This window comes from Emydura macquarii, unplaced genomic scaffold, assembly GCF_026122565.2.
Source record: "Emydura macquarii macquarii isolate MOO-44397 ecotype Brisbane River unplaced genomic scaffold, CSIRO-AGI_Emac_v2 contig_1305, whole genome shotgun sequence".
In the NCBI taxonomy this organism is placed as follows: Eukaryota; Metazoa; Chordata; order Testudines; family Chelidae; genus Emydura; species Emydura macquarii.
The window spans coordinates 784,705-803,862 of NW_027131442.1; the positions used below are offsets into that span (position 1 = coordinate 784,705).

At 55.9% G+C, this 19,158-nt stretch overlaps 1 protein-coding gene across 1 annotated transcript; it reads left to right on the forward strand.

Annotated features, from left to right (window-relative positions):
- Positions 1-468: 468 nt before the first annotated feature.
- Positions 469-13,694, forward strand: P2RX3 (purinergic receptor P2X 3). Its single transcript, XM_067550732.1, has 12 exons — positions 469-608; positions 4,246-4,381; positions 7,118-7,189; positions 7,427-7,493; positions 7,941-8,034; positions 8,834-8,911; positions 10,306-10,447; positions 10,747-10,883; positions 11,415-11,508; positions 12,166-12,231; positions 13,046-13,123; positions 13,428-13,694. The coding sequence occupies exons 1-12, from the start codon at positions 469-471 to the stop codon at positions 13,539-13,541; spliced, it is 1,218 nt and encodes a 405-aa protein (XP_067406833.1). The 3' UTR covers positions 13,542-13,694.
- The last annotated feature ends 5,464 nt before the right edge of the window (positions 13,695-19,158 follow it).

Sequence of the window (19,158 nt, forward strand, 5' to 3'; positions counted from 1 at the left end):
AGGATCACTGGCAGAGCTGTGATGGGGTGGGGAGCCCCTGGCAGTGACAGGCTCAGGTTGGGATTGAGAGGCACTGGCAGAACTAGGAGGGGGGAGGGAAGAATGAGAGCTGAGATGAAATGCACAGAGAGCTGATTCCTTTCTGAACTAGTGGAATGCATTAAAGACCTATCCACCTCCCCACGCCCCAGAGACTCTGACTGGTAATGGATGGGCTAGGAAGCCCCACCTTTCCCTGATGGCATCACCACGGGGCAGGGCGGGGGGAGTTTATTAAAGGGGTCCCTTGGCTCTGGGCAGCCCAGAGTAGCTGCAGTGTACAGGAAGACTCCACTCACGTTCCCCATCTTAAAGGGACAGCCTTCCCAATTGGCCCTGGGCATCCGTCACCCGTGTGGTGCCCTTGCCCCTAGTCTCTGGCACGGGCATCCCATTTGCCTTGGGCTGGTGAGCCCCGCATCGCTCCCAATGCCCATGCTCTCCTCCGGCATGAACTGCGTAGCCGAGTTCTTCACCTACGAGACCACCAAGTCAGTGGTGGTAAAGAGCTGGACCGTCGGTGTGATCAACCGGGCTGTGCAGCTGCTCATCATCTCGTACTTCATCGGGTGAGTGCCCACCAGGCCAGGGGAGCCGCCCTGACACCTGGTCTCCATGGCCTTGCTAGCGGGGGGAGCAAGGAGGTGAGTCCCAGAGGACCAGGAGAATTACCCTCTGGGGGTGACTCACAAGCCACTGTCATACACTGTACCCGACAGAGCCCTACTCCTGCAGGAAGGAGGCTGGGGGATGAGCCAAGCTCACCGTGGCACAGAACCTTCCCAAGGCCAAGGAGCCCACATGCCCACCGACCCAGCCCTACGTGTGGGTTGCAGAGGGGTGGGAATGTTCACTGGGAGGGATGTAATCAGTTCACCCAACAGCAAGGGGCACCCCACTTCCCCCCCCCCTCCATCTTGCTGCTGGTGAGGAGAGGCAGAGCTGGGGGGCACAAGAAATCCCAATGTTGCTGGCCCCACACAGAGAGCCAGACAGCATCTCCCAGAGGGGCAGCTCTCCCCTTCCTGTCACCAACAGTGCTGAATCTAAGGGTAGGAGCCTGGAGGCTGGCTTTGGAGAAGCTCTTGGTGCAGGGTTATATACACCGTGCACCTGTCAACACCCGTCCCTGCCCATCAGCCTCCCAGGGGGAGAGTGTAAAGACAGCCCTTGGGTTGGGTGTCCAGGCAGGGCTGGTGTGTGTGTGACTCTCTGTGGGTGGGAGGGGCAGGGCTGTGTGTGGATCTGAGGAGTGCAGTGAGGGGCGGTGTGCGAGCTGAGGGGTGGGGCTGTGAGGAGGGGGTGCAAGCTGGGAGTGGAGCAGGGTGTGTGTGAGCGGTGGTTGAGCATGGGGTGCTGTGAGGGGGAGCAGAGGGGTGACGAGGTGCATGTGAGCAGGGAGGGGTGAGCAGGGCAGGGTGTGTGAGCTGGGAGTTGAGGGTAAGGCTTTCAGGGTTGGGGGCTGTGAAGGTGAGGGTTTGGGCAAAAGGCAGTGATGGGATGTGAGCGATGGGGTTCTGAGGGTGGAGGGATATGGGGAGACGGTGTGAGCAGGGGCTCCGAGGGTGGGAGGTGATGGGGTGTGCAAGTCTGGGACTCTTAGGTTGGGAGGAGTGGGGGTGACGGGTGTGTGAGTGGAAGGTTGTGAGGAGGGAGCGGGGGTGATGGGGTGTGTGAGTAGGGGGCTCTGAGGGAGGAGTGAGGGTGACGGGGAGTGTGAGTGGAAGGCTGTGAGGAAGGAGTCGGGGGCAATGGGGTGTGTGAGTGGGGGGCTCTGAGGGAAGAGTGAGTGTGACGGGGTGTATGAGCAGGGGGCTCTGAGGGAGGAGTGAGTGTGATGGGGTGTGTGAGCGGGGGGCTCTGCGGGAGGAGTGGGAATGACGGGGTGTGTGAGCGGGGGTGCTGAGGGAGGAAGGGGATGACGGGGTGTGTGAGCGGGGGGCTCTGAGGAAGGAATGAGTGTGACAGGGTGTGTGAGCAGGGGTGCTGAGGGAGGAGTGGGGCTGACGGGGTGTGTGAGTGGGGGGCTCTGAGGGGAGTGATGGGATGGGGGGCAGGGAGCGGGGAGCACCTTGCCCTGCCTGGCAGGGTTGGAGTGAGCAGGGAACTGTTCCCCATGTAGGCGTCTGGATGGGGGCTGGCCAGGCCCCCCGCCTGGTAATGCACCAGCTGGGCTGGAAGGGGCCTGGGTTGAGCTCCCTGATCCCTGGCAGCAGCCACATTAGCGGCCCGACTGCAGGGGGGACGTTAATCCCTGGGGAGCTGGAAGGAGACCTGTTCCTCTCTCCCATACAGTAGGGGCGGGGGGGCAGGGTTCATTCAATCCTTTGTGTGCTGGCTGGACCCATCGCCAGGGCAGGGACTGTGCCAGAGCTCCCCTGTGACGCAAGAGTCAGCCTGATCCACACATGAGTGGGAGACCTACCTTGAAAAGGTGTTTCTGCCAGGAGCAGAGCGGGGGCTCGCTAGGGCATGCTCTCCCCAGGCAGTCGGTGCTGACCCTAACACCCCAGTGTGGCACTAGCAGGTGCTGCACTGCGGGAGCGAGGCAGAGGCTCAGTAGGAGGCGCTCTCCCTGCACAGTCAGTGAAGGTCTCGCCCAGGAGGGATGCTGCTGAGCCCCCTCTGATCCCCGAAAATCCTGGTATCCCCCATGTCACCCCTTTCCCCCCAGCCTGGTGACATCCACACAGCCCTCTCTCCTTCACTCCCTTCCTTGGTGGCCCCTGGGGCCATTTTTGAAAATGGGATTTACGCTCCTAAATCACTTAGATGCTTTGGAATATTTTCTCCTAAATCCGTTTGATTTCCAGTGAGATTCAGGGCCAGATTTTCAGAAGCCTTTCACTCCCTTTCATGCCCAAAACCAGAGACCCACATTTCCAAATATCTTGACGGTTGGCCCTGAGTTCTTGTAAACAATTGGGCTGCACCAGGAACCGATGTGTGCTTTGGGAATTTGGCCCCCATCATGTGTGGGGTGATTGCAGCAAAATCTGACTTTGTGCTCTTTTGAAAATCTGCCTCAGGGTCCTAAGTCATGGGATGATGGCTCCTATGTTACTTGGGCACTTTTGGAAAATCTACCCAGGAGCAACAAGAAGAAGCAGCGAAAGGGGGGAAAAAAACAACTGCAGAGAAAAATCTTCAGGAGGCCGCTAGGTGGCATGAGATGTTTAGGAAAAAGAGCTCTGCATGGCTATTATGTCCAGGCTGGCTCTGAGCCCGCTATGCTCACTTGCTATTATAAAGGGACATTTTAACATAGACTCATAGACTTTAGGGTCAGAAGGGACCATCGTGATCATCTAGTCTGACCTTCTGCACATTGCAGGCCAATTTGCTGTCACTTTGCAGAATGATGTGTCGTGTCAGTAACTGAGGTTATGTCCCCTGGCCCCCAAAGTGGCATTGACAAACTTAAACATTCAAAAATGCTGAATCAGCCCTCCCCAAAAATCAGGCGACTGTCTTATTAAATTCCTTTGCATTTTGGTTCCTGAGCTGGTAGGGTACATGGGGGTCCTCCTGTTATCAGGTTTTCTTGGCAGCCAGCAGGACAAGATGCTTGCATTTGTTTTCTATTGATGAAAGCAAAGTGTGTGACCTCAGCTCACCAAGGGGCACTGCTGGCTCTGTGCCAGCATTTAAACGGGGAGGTGATACTGCAGCAAGCTATGCGTGTAAATGGAACAGCCACCCTAGGTGGGCAGCAATGCAGCGGGAGGTAGCAGCAGGAGTGGGGCCAGGAGCGGAACAGCTCTTTCTAATGGGGGATGTGTCCACCTGCATCATAATTCCAGGAAATCTCAGTCTGAAAGAGACCTCACCCACTTCCAGAATGGATTGATGAATGTGGCACAAGGTGCTGGATCGTTTGAAAACGGGACACGTGTGTGTGCGCACATGTGTGTGTGTGGACACAAGGCAGTTTAGGCTGAAAAAAGCTAAAGCTAACCCGAAAACAAAACTGCTCCCGTTTAGACAAGCCCTAAGGGTGTCACTAAATCCCATGACTCCAGGAGATGGGGCTCTAGCAATACCAGCAAAGACTGGCAATAAAATCCCAAGAGTTGGGGACAGTGCGAAGGAACCGTCTCAGCTCTCTCCTACGCCTCTCCCAGGCTGGCGAATTGTGGGAGAGTTCCCCAATCTGCCCCTCCAGTGAGAAGCTAATGTGAGGCTCTTTCCCTCTCTCCCCCACAGCTGGGTGTTTCTCCATGAGAAGGCGTACCAGGTGCGGGACACCTCCATTGAGTCCTCTGTGGTGACCAAGGTCAAGGGCTTTGGCAAATACACCAACAGGGTCATGGACACGGCAGACTACGTTACGCCCCCACAGGTAATCCTCACGCAGACACACAGTGACAGACAGGCCCTGCTCTGACTGAGAAAATGAGGAGGTGAATAATACTTCGTCCAGTCTTGTCTAGCTAGCTCTTTGGTGCAGGGACTCTGTCTTACTAATGAGTCCAGCACCTGGCACAGTGAGGACCCCAATCTTGGCTGACACTACAGTGATGCAATGAATACTGATACCTGCTGCTTCAGCCTCAAAACTTGAATTAAAAGAAGCGTATCCATATTACGTGCCTTATTCAATCAAACAAGCGATTGTTGGCCTGTGTATTCCCAAGTGCAGGGAATGTCCCCTGCGTACCCCTCACAGAACCATGGCGCACCTGGCTGTGTTTTCCTTGAGAGGATGAGAACCCTAGATCAGAGCAGGCAGCTGTCTGTAGGCATCATGGCAGAAGAGGGGGTTGAAAGAGGAGAAGGTGGCAGCTTTATGAATATAGAAGAGGAGTTCCCCACCTCCCTCCCCCCCCGTGCGGGAGAGGTGAAGGGACCCATGAGATGGAGAGATTTTGTTCCTTTTCTTTGGCCTCATCAGAATCATAAAGCAAAATATCTCATCCCATCTAAGAACAGTCCAGGACATAGTAGGTTAAAGATACCATTTCCCTGAGCCATCATCAGCTTTCTTGTGTCCCGCCCTTACGGCCTGTGAGTACAAACACATGGTGTTCAGGATAAACAGACCAACCTTGACATTGCATTGTCAATACTGCTCCTTCCCCCAGTTTCAAACAGGGACATTCACACGCAGTACTCTCCCAGCTGGAAATTCCCAGAACAGGAGCAGGGTAAATTAAGAAGACGGAGGATACAGAACTAGAAGTGAGCGAAAATATCGGGGGAGGGGAGAGGAATCTGGTTCAATTAGAACTGACCACAATTTTTTCAAAATTCTTAGTTGAATCGGAAGGAAAAAAAAAAAAAAAAAAGAGCAAAAGTTGCTCTAACCACTAGGTCACGCTCTTCCTGGAGAAACCACAAATTCTCAGTGTGGGGCGTTCTCTCCCTCTAGTGGCTGCATCAGGTAAAGCCTGCTGCTGGCAGTGAGCTAGCACAGCTGGCTCTAGTAGCTGACAGACAAGGGGGGGAGTTAAATCTTTTAACAGACCAACTTCTCTGTTGATGGAAGAGTCGAGCTTTCAAGCTGCACAGAGCTTTTCTGGTTCTTCGGCAATTAGGAAATATAGAGGCGGAGGGAGAAATGGTTTTGGGTCCACCCAAAAAGGAAGTTTTTAAAAATTTCAAGTGTATTGTGGGGGGAATCGTTTTGGGTGGAATAAAACGTTTTGTTTCCTTTGCGAGTGGATTTTAAACTTTTGGTTAGAAAATAAAATGGACGGAAGTTTTGAAAGGAAAAGCTGTTCCACACTGAAAAAAATGGAAAGGTGTCACTGAGCAAATGTCAAAATAAAATACCTATCCTCCTCCAATACGAACAATTTGGCCAAACCATCCCAATTTTACGAAACCTTTTGGAGGCACGGGATCTGCATTTCTGGCCAACAGCAAGTTTTGGGTGAATTTCCCCCCCCCAGCAATGCTGGTCTCCAGGGCAGAGTTAGCTCAAGTGGTGCCCCAACTGGACCCTGTCCATGCATACAAATCCTGCCCTAGGTGACGGTGGTGCTTCTAACCCAGGTTAGCTAGCCCAAGAAGGGGAGAGGTCAATGGCACCAGAACCTTTGTAGAAGTGGGGGGAGGCTGAGACTAGAATGCCCCCTCTGTCTCTGCAGCTGACTGCTCCAGCTGTTAGCCAGTTGCCCTCTTTTCTGGCACCACAGCAGCCCCTAGTGGACAAAATGTGTAATTGCAGTGCCCCCATGGCGGAATATATTATTCTGCGGGGAGAAAAAATCTGCGGGGGACATGAATTCTGTTTTGCGCAGTGGCATAGAATTTCCCCCTGGAGTACATAGTGCATCCTCCCCCTTTAGCAGTACGGTCATGTTTTTCCCATAGTGCATATGTTTCATTTGTTAAAAAGTGGGGGTCCATGGCCCCCTAGATTCCCCCCTTATCCCCAGGTCCAGTGCCTGTTGGAGAGGCTACAGCTCAAGTGTGCTCCGCTCTGCTGCACCAATGTCATTTTGCAGAGCTCTCCCTGGAGCTGGGTTGACTCAAGAGGAGCTAACACCAGCCTTACTCGAGTTAGGGCAGACCCTTAGAATAGACCCGGATGCCATATTGTTGGGTTTCCCTCCTCTGGGAAACTGAACTGCAAGGTCCTGGATGTCTGCCACTGCTCAACAGAAGGCTGACACGAGTCAGAATGTAAGGGAATGCACTCTTGAGCTCCCTGATTCAATCCCCACTCATGTCCAACATGACATTAATGACATCAATCCTGTTATGTTCAGGGCATACCTGCAGAGCAGTTCAATACAAATGTCAAATACTCTTGCCGAAAGCGGCCACATCACAGGATTTCATTTCTTAGAATTCAGAACCTTAACACACTAGAACCGAAAGCAGAGAGAGACAAAACAGGCTGCTCTTTAGCACAACTCACCCTGCCTTACTCTAGGCTGGCTCTCTGCAGACTGATGGTGATCGACTGCGGGACCAGGAAATCCCCTGAGAATTTAAAGTGATAGCTCACAATATTAACACAGTTTTCAATACGCCCCTGCTCCTGACTGTTTCACTTGCTCTGTCTCTTCTCTGTGCCCTTCCCTCTCCTGACTCCCCATGTGTGTCTGACCCCATCCCATCTCTGCAGGGGACGTCCGTCTTTGTGATCATCACCAAGCAGATTGTCACGGAGAACCAGGTGCAAGGCTTCTGCCCTGAGGTAAGCAGGTGAGGAGCAAGGGGGAATGGTGGAAGAGCTTGGGAAGGGTGAGGGGGTTGATCTTTCCCACCTGAGACTGAAGCTATTCTCCAGTGAAGTTCCCTTGATGCCCCTGTTGTTGGTGCATCCAGGGTCTCTTCCACCCCATTAGAGCAGTGGCAGGGGAAGGGGAGAGATCTATGTCCCTCCCTGGGGCTCATCCCCTCCACCTGCCTCCCCCTTGCTCTCCTTCTCCAGAGCGAAGTGAAGTACCTCTGTGTTTCTGAGCGGGACTGCCAGAGGCCCATCCCTACCACAGGAGGCGGTAAGCACCCTCAGGGGGCCCAGGGAACCACACAGCAGCTCCAGCGGGTGGCGCGGGGTGGAGTCTAGCATGTGGGGACGGTGGAGGGTGCCCTAGCATGGGGGAATGGCCGGGGGGAGCAGTGTCAGGCTCTGGGGCAGGGGAGAGGGATCTGTGAGGGAGGAGAGGGTGAAGAATAGATGAGTGGAAGAAGCAGGGGTTGATGGACTGATGTGTGGTAGCGTCAGAACCTGCTGCTTCCGGATGTAAAAGCAGGCGCTGCCGTGGCATGAGCTAAAGGCCAGGCTGGCAGTAGCTGGGAGCCAGTAGCCGACTCAAACCTCTCTGCGGGATCTGGCCTCTGTGGGGGTGGCAGCAGAGAGCTGTGTGGGGAACAGGAGGAAGGGAGGAGGGCCTGGGAGTGGGGCTTGTGCTGCTAATAAATGGGAGGGGCGGTTCTGTCCGCAGGGATCCTGACCGGCCGGTGTGTGAATTACAACAGGAGCCTGCGGACCTGTGAGATCCAGGGCTGGTGCCCGGCCGAGGTGGACACCGTCCAGGCGTAAGCAGGGGCCTTCAGGGCAGACCCCCTTTGTCCTGTCCCGCCACCCTGTTCCATCAGTGGGGGGAGTCCCCATTCTGAGAGCCCTCCGGGATGTCGCTGGCACCGGGGCTGCCTCCTAGTGGTAGCTGTGCTTGGCTGTGTCTCCTGGTCTGCGTGGTGAAATGAGGGGAGCCAACCGTATCCTCAGCTCTCGACATGGAGGGGGTGGGGACTGAATAGCCAGTGTGCACTGTGCTCCACAGGGGCCAGAAATAGGGGTGTGGAGAGGGTGGGGGAGTGTCACTGCCCCCCTCCCCCCCCCGGCTGGAAGTGGTTTCATAACATGCAGGGTTTAGTGGCTCTCAGCACCCCCCACTCAACACATTGTTCCAGCCCCCCTGCTGTGCGGTGGCTATTCTCTGCCCCACAGGGGGTGGATCAGGACCATGGCCAGGTGCCATTGCACTGTGGCTATGATCTGTCCCCCCAGGGCTCATAAGGGTCTTTATTCTTTTAGTCACCCTGAGCCCAAGTTAGTGCCACCCGCCCTGGCCCGGGGCCCGGGGCCCAGAGCCCATCCAACCCGACACAGCAGTGTCACAGCAGTGCTCCTAGCCCCAGTCAGTGTACGGCGCTCCCTGGCCGTGCAAGGCGCTGCACAAACTCCATAGACACAGAGGGCCCTGAGCAGCAGCGGGTAAATAGCCTGCAGCAGGGGGTCAGACGGGGACAGGATGCGGCCACCCTGGCAGGCCCCAGGCCACGGCCCCCTGCCCATGTCCCATGCAGGTGATTTCCCGGGGCTCTCTCCCCGCAGGCCCATCATGCTAGAGGCGGAGAATTTTACCATCTTCATTAAGAACAGCATCCGCTTCCCGCTCTTTGACTTCGAGAAGTGAGTACTCGGGGTGGGGCTGCAGGAGGGGTGTGTGGGACCCACCTGCCTCAGCTCGCCTGGGGGTCAGGGACTTGCGCTTAGGGACAGGGAACCTGCTTTGCCCTGTGTTTGCAGTGCAGCACTGCCTTGAAGTGGGTGGAAATGAAATGATCCCCTGAGGCCCCATGGTGCAGGGGCCACCCCAGCCAGCGTGGGGCTGGGGCATGCACCCTGCACTCACCCTGCTTCCAGACATTGGATCAGGGATATGGCCAGATGGCACTGCACTATGGCTATTCTCTGTCCCCCCCCGTCCCCCCCCCCCCCCCCCCCGGGCCTATAGGGGGTGGATTGGGGGTGTGGCCAGATGGAACTACGCTGTGGCTATTTTCTGCCCCCCAGGGCCATAGGGGATGGAGTAGGGGGCATGGTCAAGTGTCACTGTGCTGTGGCTATTCTCTGCTCCCGAGGCTCCATAGGGAATGGAGCAGGGTTGTGACTGGGGGTGACTGTAGCTGTTCTCTGCCCCCCAGGAGCCATGGAAAGTAAGGTCTCAGTCCATGCAGCCCTGAGGCTGCTTTAATTGATATTGAGGGCTGGGCCAGTCCCCAGAGTATGGGGAGTTCAAAGGATGTCTGAAGCCCCTTTATCTCCCCCTCTGAGCCTGGCCCAAGTCCAGGATCTGGAGAGCCTTGCCCCCAGGCAGTGTTTGTCCAACCCACCGCATTGCAGATAGACAGGGCTTCTCGGCTCTTAGAGCTGCCCTCCTCCTGCTGATGGTCAAGATTTCCTGGCCGAGCCAGCCAGGGAGAGAGGGCTGGGGTTATGGATAGGGTTAGAGGCTATGGAAGGGGGATAGGATTGGGAGTAGGCGTTAGGTTCATGGACAGGGATGGGGGTGGGGTTGAGTTGCTAGAAGGCTGTCAGGGGGCAGAGTTGGGGTTAGGTTTTATGGACAGGAGTTTGGGTTGGGTTATAGATAAGGGTTATGGTCAGGGTTGGGGTTATGGATAGGGCTAGGTAGGGGTTAGATGTTATGGATGGGTTAGGGGCTGTGGATCGGCTTGGGTTTAGGGACGGTGGATAGGGCTGGGGCATTGGTGTTTCCACAATTTCTCCACGTCTTGTTTTATTCCTCCATCAGCGGAGGCTGGGGCAGGGTCTCTGCTCTGAGCAGGCAGTCAGCATCCCAGCGCTATCCCCGCAGGGTCCCTCACTAACAGGGCGATGGGACAGGCTCGTGCTGCCTCGAGTGAGAGGGCGTGACTGTGTCCTGTCCCTTTTAACAGAAGGAGGGAGCACTGAGCCTCTGCAACGCCCCCTCCAACAGGGGCCAGGCTGAGAAACAGCTCCCCTGCTCTCCCTGTGGGACCTCGGTCTCACAGTCCCCTCTGTGTCTTCTTTCCTCCTAGGGGTAACCTGCTGCCCAACCTGACGGCCCAGGACATCCGGACGTGCCGTTTCCACCCGGTCACCCAGCCCTTCTGCCCCATCTTGCGCCTGGGTGACGTCGTCCGCTTCGCTGGCCAGGATTTTGCCAAGCTGGCCTCCACGGTGAGGGTCGCAACTCCCCACACGAGGGCCCTGGCCTGGCAGCCACGTGCCAGGAGAGAGCACACGTGTGATGGTTCATGCGAGCCAGGATCATCTCCAGTAATGGGACTGTGATACCAGCACTAGCCTCATGGGGGCGTTCTTCAACACACAGGGGAAGTGGGGGAACTGCAGGGGACTGTGAGACCTTGGTCAGTCCTTTAGAATGGGGGAAGGGGTCCGTCGAGAGACACGGAGTAGGGGCTCCTTCGTGGCACTGCCTGGTGTAGTTTGGCCCAACGCCCTGTCTCTCTGTGCAGGGAGGAATTCTGGGGATCAAGATCGGATGGGTGTGTGACCTGGATCACTCGTGGGAGGACTGCGTGCCCAGCTACTCCTTCACCCGCCTCGACAGCGTCTCCGAGAAGAACAACGTCTCTCCCGGCTACAACTTCAGGCAAGGGCAGCGTGTGTACAGGCACGCGCACACACACACACACACAGAGCTGTGTGAGACCCAGGGGTTAACTCACCCGCTGGGACACACTCTGGGCACGTGTCCATCCTCTCACATAGGCAAACAGCACCTTCTAGCTACACACTGACACACCACATACCCCCGACTGCACACACACTGCCCTCTACATACACACTGACACCCCCGATACACAATCTCCCTTCCAGCTACACACCAAATACACTCAATTACACCCACTACCATCTAGCAACACTGACACACAAGACACACTATTACACACATCCTCCCACCTACATACTGACTCATCCAGGTACACACACCCTCCCTGCTACACACGCACACACTCACATCTACCTTCACACACACCATCATGTGCCCCAGATCCCTCCTTCCACACACTGCGTGTCACACCCTCTCACGCACAGCTGCCCCTCTCTGTGCACACTCGGGGTGCAGCGGGGGACCCCGCATGTTGGACAGCAAGTCACAGCCCCTCTCCCTGTCCCCCAGGTATGCCAAGTACTACAGGCGGGAGAACGGCACCGAGTATCGAACTCTGATGAAGGTCTTCGGCATCCGTTTCGATGTACTGGTCTACGGGAACGTATGTACAGCCAGCAGGGTCAGGGGGAGTCAGCACTGAACCCCTAGGGTAGGGGAAGGGAACTGATGGGGAATCACTAATGTGCGCAAGGGGGTCGTGCAAGGCTTGTAGAGACCACCCCGTGGGCATGTGTAGCTCTTGGCCAATCAGAGCATTGGGTACTCCTCCCCTTCATGGTCTGGCTTGAGACCACCCCATGTACCTGACTCTCCATGCCACCCACTTCCCGGTGGCTTGGATCTCCCAGCTGGTGAGCGGGATCCAGGCAATCCCCTTCCAGCTTGGCCCCTCGCCATCACTCCTCCCCATGAAATGAGAGCTGAGTACTCCTCCACATGGACTCAAGCCCCTGCCCAAGCACCTTGGACAGTAAGAGTCATCGGCTGGGTGTGGTCATGAGCCTGGAGGACACACAGCTCTGATGGTAGCAGCACCTCCTGGTGGGCATGTTTAATAAATAATAAAGAAGGATAAGAGCCCCAAAACTCACGTGCCCAATGGACGCCACAAGGCGGGAGGGGAGGGGGCATGTGTCCTGAGACTAGATGGGGACAGGGGGTTACACCATCCTGTACAGGGGAAGGAGGGACCCCTCACATGGCGTATTAGGGGCAAACCTCCCTTCCCCCAACCACTAACTCCACTCTGTTCCCTCAGGCTGGGAAATTCAACATCATCCCAACCCTGATCAACACGGTGGCAGCCTTCACCTCCGTCGGGGTGGTGAGTGCAACGGTCTCTCTGCCTCCTTCCACTTCCCCTCCGCATGCTCCACAGAAGCTGGGGTGAGCCAGCCTCCAGCAAGTATCTGAGCCCCCCGGGTGCAGGGCAGAGGGAGGCCCTGGGTGGCCCAGGGAAGCAAAGAGCTGCCTGTCTCGACAGGCCTCCTCGTTGCTTAGAAGGACCAGGCGAAGCTCTGAGACATTGGTCAAATCCAGGCTCGCGAGAGACTGCGGAGCTGCGGGGGGAATCCAAGATGGCGCCATGGTGACGGCACGGGGGGAATCCAAGGTGGCGCCGTGGTGACGGCACGGGGGGAATCCAAGGTGGCGCCGTGGTGACGGCACGGGGGGAATCCAAGGTGGCGCCGTGGTGACGGTGCACGTGGAGTCCAAGATGGCACCATGGTGATGGCATGAGGGGAGTCCAAGATGGCGCTGTGGCAATGGCATGGGAGGTGCTCTATGCTCCACTCAGCAGCGTGTCACCCACCCCACTCAGTGTAGAGCTCTGTCGCTGCTAGTGGTGGCCGGACCCCACAGAGAAGTTGCCGATACTCCAGCAGCGAGGGCTCTGAACGCACGAGCCCAGGCACCTGCGCTCAGCCAGCTCTGGAGGCCAAGGGCTGGGCCAGCTCATCAGCCTCTCTCAGCTCAGGATCTGTGCTCCCAGAGCCCCACCTGCCATGAACCCAGAGGCCTGTGGGTCCTGCCCTCCTGCTTTTGGGCCCCAGTCATCCCAGCTGGCTGGGAACAGCCCCACACCCAGAAGGGAAGGCCCCCCCCCCCACCATCAGCCTCTGTCCCCTCCCCTGCAGGGCACTGTGCTGTGTGACATCATCCTCCTCAACTTCCTGAAGGGCGCAGAGCAGTACAAGGCAAAGAAGTTCGAAGAGGTTAGTCCGAGAGAGGAGAAGCCTGAGGTGCTGCAGACCCTGGCACACCCAGCAGGGGGCACTGCAGGGAGCAGGGCAGGAGTGCTGGCTCTGGGGGGAGCTCCCGGCCACTCCAGTTCCAGGCTTTCCCAGCAGGCGGCACTGTGGGGAGTGGGGTGGGAGCGCTAGTTGTGGGGCCCCTACCAGCCAGGGGTGCAGTGTGTCTGTGGGCCAAAACCCAGCAGCCCCTGCCCCAGGTGCTGCCTGGGAGAGGTCGCTCCATGCCCTCCTGGCGGGCGCTGACCCGGCTCTGTGCTCCCTGCAGGTGACGGAGGTGACCCTGCGCCACAGCCCCGTGTACAGGAGCAACCAGATGTTGGGAGTCCGAAACGAGGAGAAGCAATCCACCGACTCGGGGGCCTACTCCATCGGCCTCTAGTGCCCCTGGCCCTGAAGACTGGACATTTTTCCACCCGCCCTCTGCTGCCGCAGGCACCTCACCCTCTCGTCAGCGAGGGCATCTTTTGTACATTCCCCTCCCGTGATCCTTTGCTTCTTCCATTTTCCTTATCACCGGCCAGAGTCTTCCTCGCTGGGCCCCTCGCCAAGGGAGCGGAAATCTCTCTTCCAGCTCTTCCTCCCGAAAGCACTGCCCCTCTCCCTCAGGAAGCATGCAGCTTGCCTGGGTACAAGCTGTACCCTTCTCTCCCCACTGCACCCACCAGGGCAATGTCAGGGAGCAGGCGTGCGGTGCGGGAGCCAACGTGGCTGCTGCTGGGACCGGTGCCACTCATTTACCAGCATGCCCAGCGCTGTACAAGACATGGGGAATACGCTTCACCCTGGGGAGTGTGTGGTCCTCAGCTGGGGTTTGCTCTCTCTGGGTTTGGGGTGGGTGTGAGAGCGCAGGTGGAGGGGCATTCTTGGGACTGAGAGGGGGGAGGGGATTGGTTCCTTTGACCCAGCAGGGGGCGCTCTCCCCACCTTTGCCTCTATTTCCATCCTGGCCGGTCCCCAGATTCCTGTGGAGGGAGGAAGAGGCAGCCCTGGGTGGGACAGGAAGTCTGGGCCCAGGAACGTGCTATCCCCCCACTCCAGTGCTGACCCCATTTTCCCACACCAGGGCTTTTTAATCAATAAAACTCACTTTCTCGTCAGTGTCCCTCTGGCCTGGGCTGGGGCAGGCGCACAGATTGGGACTCTGTTCTGGGCCTGCTGGCAGGAGACTGAACATGGGGGTGGCAGGCACACGTAACTGTTGCTTCCTGCGCTGTGTGGCCAGTGTTATCCATCACCAAGATGAACGCTGAATCAGACAGAGCCGGGGCTTATCTCTGTATGCCCAGCCTGCAGAGCGGAGAGTTTCCTGGCACTCACGGCGTGTCAGGCTGGGGTGCTCCTTCGGGCACAGCCTCAGCTTCTGAGCCTTCGTGTACGGCAAAAGTTGTACCGGTTCTGGCACAACCCCCACCAGTGAGGACATGGTTAGTGCCACTGGTCAGGGCAACCACACCTGTTTTTCCCCTCAGGGGTCCAACCAGGGCTCCCACCCACTGGCTTCTAGCTCCCCAGCCACCGCCTTTCATGGGGGGAGCCCCCCTTCCGTCTTTCTCCAGCCCAGGGTATCACCTGGCTGAACAGTGTTATTTCCTCACAGTGCAGAGAGAGGCACCTTGAGGAGAGAAGTCTCCTGTCCCCCACCAGGAAGCGCTCTCCCCACCTTTCTCCTTCACATGTGTCCTGGCCGTTCCTTCCAGGTACAGATGAGCTAAGCAGGCCTGCTTGCTTTCTCTCCAGAGACTAACACGGCCGTAACTGCCCACAGTTCTAAGCTACCACACAGCTCTTCTTAGCAAGCAGATTTATTCTTATGGTAAAAGCACCACAGAAAAAACAAAAGAACCTGCTCCTCAGCTCACCAGCACTCCACCCGGGGGTTGCCCCGACATTTCGTGTTCCTCACACTTTGCTCAGAACAAGAACAACCTGTGACTCGGAGTCCCTCATTTCGCCTGTTTGGGCCTTTGAAGAGATCCTGAATAGGCCGTCAGCCAGACAATGGGTCGCTGCTCACCGTGCAGCTGCAAAGCGATGGGTTGGAGGTGGGTCATTGCATTTTCTTCCCCCCAAGCCCCAGCAGATTTCCCACCCAATCCTCTTCAGACGTATTGTCCCCAAAAGTGCTTTGACATCCCTAATGTCTTCCCGAGCTTGCATTAGGTCATGGCCTTCCCCCAAACATGGTCCGTGCCATCTCCCAATAGTGCAGAAATATTTGTATTTTCAGTACACTGGGCTCTCAACTTGATTTACCAAAGTTCAACTTCATTCTCTAAGGTTTGGCCTGGATATTATTATACCTGTCACAGACCCAGTGTAACGGTGCTTTATACTGAGACAGTGATCCCTGTTTGGGAAGGGGAGTGAGCTACCCTGCGGTAAGGCACCTGTGCCAGGATGCCTGCTCCTTTAACGGCCAGGCGGCTTAGTCTAGTCAACCCTATCCGATCAGCGCTGCATATGCCATAATCAATGGCTCCCCAGCCTATGAGAGCAGGCGGGTCAGGTGATAGCAGGTATCAGGTGGTAGCAGGTTTCCTTGCCCGTAAAGGGCCTCCTATCACAGCATCTTTATAACTGATTGCCCTAGGGGTGGTACCAGTAAATATCCATAGCCGTAACTATGGTAATTATTAGGGCTCCTCAATGCTGGACCTTCAGCCGTGTCAGCACCTGGCCAGAACTTGGAGGCAAGCACTGTAAATGCATCAGCAGCTAAGCCCTGTGGATGGGTGCCAAGAACCACTCAGGCAGGTGGCTAAGGGAAGCGGTATTTGACTAGGACTGGCAGGAAAGGGGAAGGTTGCCCATGTCCCCAATACAGAGGCGTAAACGGTGACCATCCACAGTGAGCCATAGCAGCTCTTGTTTGGGCCTCCTGGGGAGAGGCAGGATTCTTCAGGGCTGATGCCTGCGGTGCCCTCTCTGCTCCTGTCTCTAGTCAAGCAAATAGGAGTTTGCGGATTGCCAGGCCAAACTCAGTTAGCATCTCTCACTGGGGACCCTCTGCACCGGCTCCCTGCCCAGCTGCTGCTGCTCCCCCATAAGCCCCACACAGACCTGCACCTGGCTGTACTGTCCAGCAGTTACAGCCTGTTCCACACATGAACCTGGGCACGGTTCCAGGGAGGTCTTCTCTGCATCTGATTTCTCTGCAGCTCCCTGCTGTTGGACGGCAGCCTCTGTATCCCGTTTCCCTGTGGCTTCCTGCTTACCAGGCAGCCAACGCTTCCCATTTATGGGTTTGCCAACCCCCCAGGATTGTCCTGGAGCCTCCAGGATTTAAAGCTGAATCTTTAATTAAAGATCATGTCATGTGAGGAAACCTCCAGGAATACATCCAACCAAAAATGGCAATCTTCCTTCCCAACAGAACCTGGCTACTTCTGGCATCAGCATCTTTTCAGGGATATTTTGCTTTCTCCTACCTGGCCAGTGGGGGGGAGGGTTGACCTACCTGCTGGCACATCCATCCTGCAGCCACTCCAGCATCAAGCAGGCCTCAGTCTGAGAGGATATTTCATTCTTCATTTAATATCCTGGCCCTGAGCCACCCCCAGGGAAAACAAATGTGCTCCGGTGGCACAATCAGTTAGCCAGTCGTAATTTTACAACAATGTGTGGGTTGAGCAATGCTGCGGTTATTCCAATGGCTGGAAGCTGAAGTTGCACAAATTCAGACTGGAAATAAGGTGTATGTTTTTCACAGGGAGGGCAGTTAATAATTGGAACAATTTACCAAGGGTCCTGGTGGATTCTCTACCACCAGCAATTTTTCAGTCAAGATGGGCTGTTTTTCTAAAAGCTCTGCTCTAGAAATGATTTGGGGGTCAGTTTTCTGGCCCATGTCACACAGGAGGTCAGACTAGCTGGTCACAATCGTCCCTTCTGACCTTGGAAACGATGAACTATTGTCAACCCCAAGGAGTCAGAAATGGTCTCAGCTCTCCCAAAATTCTTAAGACTGGTTTAACAATCATGAGATTTTTAAGCTAATCAATGTTGGGCTCTCTGGTTCTCCTCTGCATTTGGAGCCTCTGAAGCTGTGTTTTCAAGCCTTCCTGTGCAGCTGGGAGAGTGAGACACTTCTCTTCATTGTTTAGTGGAAGCCAGGATCCCCATGGAATCACCTGACTCCAGGAACTGGGCTGTAATAGAAACCCCAAATATGAAAAGATGCATCTTTACGTGCAGAGAGATGGCAACTCTGCCAATGCTACCTGGGACCAAGCTGCCTCCTCCATCCAGAACGGGGGACACACCCACATCCTGGGCTCATGCCCCAAACTCAAACCTCTTAAGGCCAACCTGGATCAGATCTGAGATCTATCTAGCTCAACACCCCATCATCAACCAGTGCCAGATGCTTCAAGGGCCAGTGCAAGAATAGATCACCAGCCAGGAGGTGTGTGTGTCGGGGGTGGGGGGGAGTAATTAGTGCTAATTACCACAAGTTATTTTGTACTGTAGACACTCATCTGCTGAGACCTGATCCAAGACCCCAAACTCATCACACGTACCGCGATCCACCAAACAGCCGTCACATGGTGTCGACTGGGAGTTCCGAGCCAGCAATCTAGAGGCCAAAAGTCAGCTAAATACCACCGTGGCCTCTTTGCCGCACATGCCCATCTTGGTGTGAAGGTTGTCACGTTGGCCAGTGATGCCTGGTCTACACCGTAGGTCAACTGAAGCACATCGCTCAGAGGTGTGAAAAATTCACACACACCCCTGAGAGACATAGTTAAACCAGCATAACCCCCGCTGTAGACGCAGCTAGGTTGGTGGAAGAATTCGTCTGTCGATCTAGCTACCATCCCTCGGAGAGGTGGATTAATGACAGCAACAGAAAAAGCCCTTCCATCACAGTAGCGAGTGTCTACACTACAAGGCTGAGGTCATTGTTCCTGCATCTCCTGTTAATAGAACACTGCTCGAAAGCATTATAAAACCCCAATGACTTAGCCACGCCCCCGACCAGTCACAGTTAGCAGCAGGTTTACGAATTGATTGCTAGTAGCTACAAGAAGCAGAGTCCCCCCTCCTGCCATCTGACAAGAGAAGGGAAAAGCGGGACAATTGTACCAGAGACCCTGTGCTCAGGCAGCTCCCAAAATGTCTGTAACTGGGGTGAGATGGAGGGACCCCAGCAGACATGATGTACTGGAGCCCTGCATTTCTCTGCCTTATTGGTTAGTTAGGTGCCTTTAAGCCCCGGCAAAATGAGCCCAAAAACACCCTGAAGTGCACGGGCCGTCTGATTTGAGAAGGTCTGATGGTGCGTCTCAGATCAGCCAGCTGCGGAAAAGTACGGAGCAAGGAGTTCAGATGGCTTGAGAAGGGGTGTGTGGTAGGAAACAACTATGTTCACGCCCTCAACAGTGTCACTGGAGCCCATTATGAGCCCCAGGCAGGAGTAGCCTGGAGACCTCTGGTCCTTATGGCGGGAGGGGGGAGTGGAGGGATCTGAGACCAGCATCTCTGCAACCTCCCTCTGTGAACACCCCAGGCTCAGCCCATGACAGCGTGAGACATTCTGGCCTCAACACACTCCATCATCTCTATGCTTTCTCAGGCCTCCTGACCAGATCTGGAGTGGGGAGACACTCTCTTCACACACACTCTTAGTCTTTATGGTCCGACCTAAGCAGCTGACAGACCATAGAGACTAGGGCAGTGTGGAGTTAGAGCACCTCACCCCCACTGCCTGTTGGGTCTCCCTAAGTCCCTGTTTCCCTGGGCAATTAAAAGCTCTGCGAGAAGGCAGCAGGAACCGGGAATCTTCCAGGGAAATTATTAGCTCAGTTTCCCCACCCTACGCCACAGTGCCTGTGGAGCCACTGGCCAGACATGCCCCCTAAACACATCACACACGCCCCCCTAAACCACCCACCACCACTATACACCCCACATAATTACACTCCGCATACACACACCCTTACATCCCCCACGAACCCTGCACCTCCTAAACCCCCCATACCTACACCTCTAAACCT

Excerpts from the sequence above, each read along its gene's own strand:
- P2RX3 (XM_067550732.1), top strand. The coding sequence starts at position 469 with ATGCCCATGCTCTCCTCCGGCATGAACTGCGTAGCCGAGTTCTTCACC. Across the intron at positions 7,190-7,426 it reads TGCAAGGCTTCTGCCCTGAG|AGCGAAGTGAAGTACCTCTG; the intron begins GTAAGCAGGTGA and ends CTCCTTCTCCAG. Across the intron at positions 13,124-13,427 it reads AGGCAAAGAAGTTCGAAGAG|GTGACGGAGGTGACCCTGCG; the intron begins GTTAGTCCGAGA and ends TGCTCCCTGCAG.